The following is a 3,639-nucleotide window of genomic DNA, read 5'->3' on the forward strand; positions in this document are numbered from 1 at the left end:
CCAGAAGCCCTTAATGATCAGGGTCATTTTAATGTGGTTATTTACATCCTGAAACAATTCAGCATGGTGGGAAACCAGAGAACTGTTTCTACAGAGATAGGCTGGATATATCAGAGTCTACATTCTCTCAGGTCTCACTTGCATCAAGTCAGCTTAGGTCCACTTCAACGTTTTTCCATGTCAATCCCCAAATATAGTGTTGGGCCTTGACACTAAGAGCTGGTAAGGTACACAGGTTCCTCTCACATCAAGGATTCTCTACTAAAGGTGACTACTAAGTCTCCTTGAATATGCAGAAGCTAAAATATAACCTGATAATATGATATTGTAGAAATTCTACTATTAGTTATGGAACAAGGTATTGTGACCATTTGCACTCTTTGGAAAGCACTGAAAAATGGTACTTTTAAAACTCCTGATTAAGAGGGGACTGTTACACAATTTTAGAAACAACACAGAAGTATTGTTGGCTGGCTTCATCTTTTTTGGTGTGAGCCAGCCTCTTCAGCAGCACCATTGATATCATCTAGATAAGAGTATTAAGAACTTTCATTTGCTGTTCTAGATCTTAAAACCAGAAAATCCTATTTTAAAGTCCACTTCTCATCAGCTTGCAAAAATCTAAAATTGGGGGCTTTCATAAAAGTGAAATTCAAGATTTAATCTAAATTATTAATATCCTGCAAATCCATTCTGCACAGCAAGCACAAATTAATGAAAAGGCAGATATGTAACTGAGCACATTCCTAGCAGGAAGGTTTTACCTTACACAGTTCTATAACCCAGACTCTGCACTTCAGGACTGAATGAAGAGCTGTGCTAGTTAACAACTAAAACTGGCAGGTTGATAAGTTTTTCCTATTTACTGCATCTCAGATGAAGCAATGGACTTAGCAGGTGACTTTTTTTGTTGAACATGAAGTTTACTGTCATGAGGATGCTGACAGATACGCTGTATCTAAACATCACCTATTTTAAACTAAGAAACCAAGGCAGCAGCCAGAAACAAGTGTCTAGTAAAGTATGTCAGGATTCCCAAAACAGCAAAAGTAAGCAGTTAACTGAATGCACAACAAAACTGTGTATTTTAGTATCACAGGTTTAAGCTAGAAAAAAGGGCTTATTCACATACTTGTACATGCTTATGTAAATTGTAGAAGGCATATTAACGAAGGTCAACAGATGAAGGAGTTGTAAACGCAACTGCTTCACATTAAACAAGGTGAAAGTTGAGTAAATACTTACAAGCACACTCTTCTTCAGCTGTACAGTTTTGATACTTTGAACCCACTTCTTTTTCACTTACACACAGGTCTTCAGTCACTAAAGAGGAGGCAAATATTTACAGCAGCAGAACTTAAGCATTTGAGACATTGTTCCTAAATACTAATAAACTGTTCATAGGACAAACTAAACACCATCTTCAAGCCAGGACAATATTAAAACCACTTCAATATGCCAGACTTCAGTATATCAATAATTACAAAAGTTTTAGTATTTTCTTTCACTACAGTTATTCTATCACTCAAATCAACACTTAAGCAATGCTTATAATACATGGTTATGCACCATTTTGCAGTAACAGTATAGCTTAATATTTTTGCTTCACAGTCTATTAAACAAAGTTCTACTATTTGTGGCATTTTTCAAGTTAACATTTTGCACCTCTACGGCAGCATCATAAAAAACCAAATCCTACTGTCTTGAAAAATTGTACATGCAAGCAAAACTTAGTTCCAGCTTTTCACACAGATTCTTGACCTTGAAATTCTAGAAGACATCAGTTTGTTGTTCTCTGCTGTTCTCCCCTGACTCAGATTACAACCTCTCCCTCCCAGAAGTCATACAGATCTCTTGCGTGTTTGCAGTATGTGCCTGTTGGTCAGACAACACAGGCAGAATAAAGAAAGAGAGCTTCTTGAGGACACTTCTACTGGACAAGTTACATCCAAAATTCTTTTCATTGGTTCCAAAGCATCTTAGACGTCATATATAACCTTTCTTGGTCATCCAGAATCAAGTGCTATAAAAATCGCTATTACAGTCAAGCCACTCTCTCCTCTTACTCTGTTTCCACCTCACACAAGAGGTAAAAGGACTCACAGTCTGCCCAAGAACTACTCAGTGTAGTCTTTGTATGACTTTGTCAACAGTAACTTCATCTCCTCCAGGACTGAGCACCAAAGGTCACCTAAATGTAGTTACATCCAACTCTCCTACAATGGGAAAAACAAGGCTCTGAAAGAGGCCAGCTAATGCTTCTTTGGCTCTCATGTTCCCTCCAGTGGGCTGCAATCCTTGGTTTTAGGAACATGACTCTTAACTAATCTTACTTAATGAACTCTTCTCTCCTGTTGCACTTCAGTTCAGGAGTAGTGGTTGTGACCAGGTCTATGACAAAGCCTCAACAAGGATGACACAGAGCCTCAACAGAGATGTGCCTGCATGTCAGACTCCACTCATGACTCCTTAACAATAAACACAAGTGACTAGTTAGTTCTAAAAACATCTTGAACCATCTGGAAGACATTAGCCTATCAACAACACATATTTAAATCAGAAGCCTTAAAAATCTGAGATTATTTTGAACTTGCTCAGCAATCTCCACATAAGACTTTAAATGTTAAACTTCAGATACAACTTATGAGTTAATGCTCCATTAGGTTATCAAACACAATAGCATATTTATGTAATGAACATTAATACAGATGAAGTCAGTCTAGCTGGGTTTAAGGTTCTGCACAGCACAGTAAGGATATGCACTGTGTAGTCCTCCTTACCTGCACATCTGATCCACTTGCAGCCAGTAGCTGTGCCATTACCAATACATGAACTGCAGTTAGAAATGCTTTCACAGGACTCTAAAAAAAATTTAAAATGCATCGATTATGAAAAAGTTACCACTGTCAAAAGAGCAACTTCACCCACAGAAACAACTCTTAGATCCATACCTTCCCATACATACATCTCTCGGGTTAAGGCACAAACCTTTTCACTGAACTAACTACAACCAAAGGTACAACACAAATACATTTCCCTCCAGACACTACTGATACTCTGAAACCAGACCCCACACGTACACCAAGATTATGCTTCATGAAACCTCCAACTACAGGAAACCCAGATAACAGAGGGCATACTACTCTAGTGAATTTATCATAGTCCACCAAATTAATTTTGCAGAAGTCTACTGAAACCTCAGATGGTAACAGCTTTGTTCCTTTTGATTACATTTTTCTTTTAGGTAATCCAGCCAGCTATAAACAATCCTACAGTAGCAAGCAACTACAAGTACTGAAAATAAAGACAAGAACCTAGAGGACTTCCTATACAAATGCATATCTAGGAGAGCAGACAGGAAGTCAATCTATTCATATTTTGATCACAGCAGAAGCCAGTAACCTAACCAGTCCAGCTGCTTTTTATGTCAATCTCAGCCAAACACTGCTGCCTTAAAATCACAATAACAACACATCCACTATCTGGATCAAATAAGATCTTCTCACAATATACCATTTTACAGCATTAGTTTTAAGACTTACTCATACAGCCATCACACTCAGCAAACCCACGAACAACCCATACCTCCTTACACAGTATAGTCTCCAGCATATTTCACATCACATCCACCTACTCCAG

The 3,639-nt window shown here is 38.0% G+C and overlaps 1 protein-coding gene across 1 annotated transcript in view; it reads right to left on the bottom strand.

Annotated features, from left to right (window-relative positions):
* CD164 (CD164 molecule, sialomucin) overlaps window positions 1-2,967 on the bottom strand; it is a 6,664-nt gene extending 3,697 nt beyond the window's left edge. Inside the window, exons 1-3 of the mRNA XM_010194160.1 lie at window positions 2,952-2,967; window positions 2,781-2,861; window positions 1,246-1,314 (exon numbers count right to left, since the gene is read on the bottom strand). Coding sequence (XP_010192462.1) covers window positions 1,246-1,314; window positions 2,781-2,861; window positions 2,952-2,967 — 166 coding nt within the window. The remainder of the gene's footprint in view (window positions 1-1,245; window positions 1,315-2,780; window positions 2,862-2,951) is intronic.
* Window positions 2,968-3,639: the final 672 nt, after the last annotated feature.

The sequence above is a fragment of the Mesitornis unicolor genome, unplaced genomic scaffold (genome assembly GCF_000695765.1).
Source record: "Mesitornis unicolor isolate BGI_N332 unplaced genomic scaffold, ASM69576v1 scaffold36301, whole genome shotgun sequence".
In the NCBI taxonomy this organism is placed as follows: domain Eukaryota; kingdom Metazoa; phylum Chordata; class Aves; order Mesitornithiformes; family Mesitornithidae; genus Mesitornis; species Mesitornis unicolor.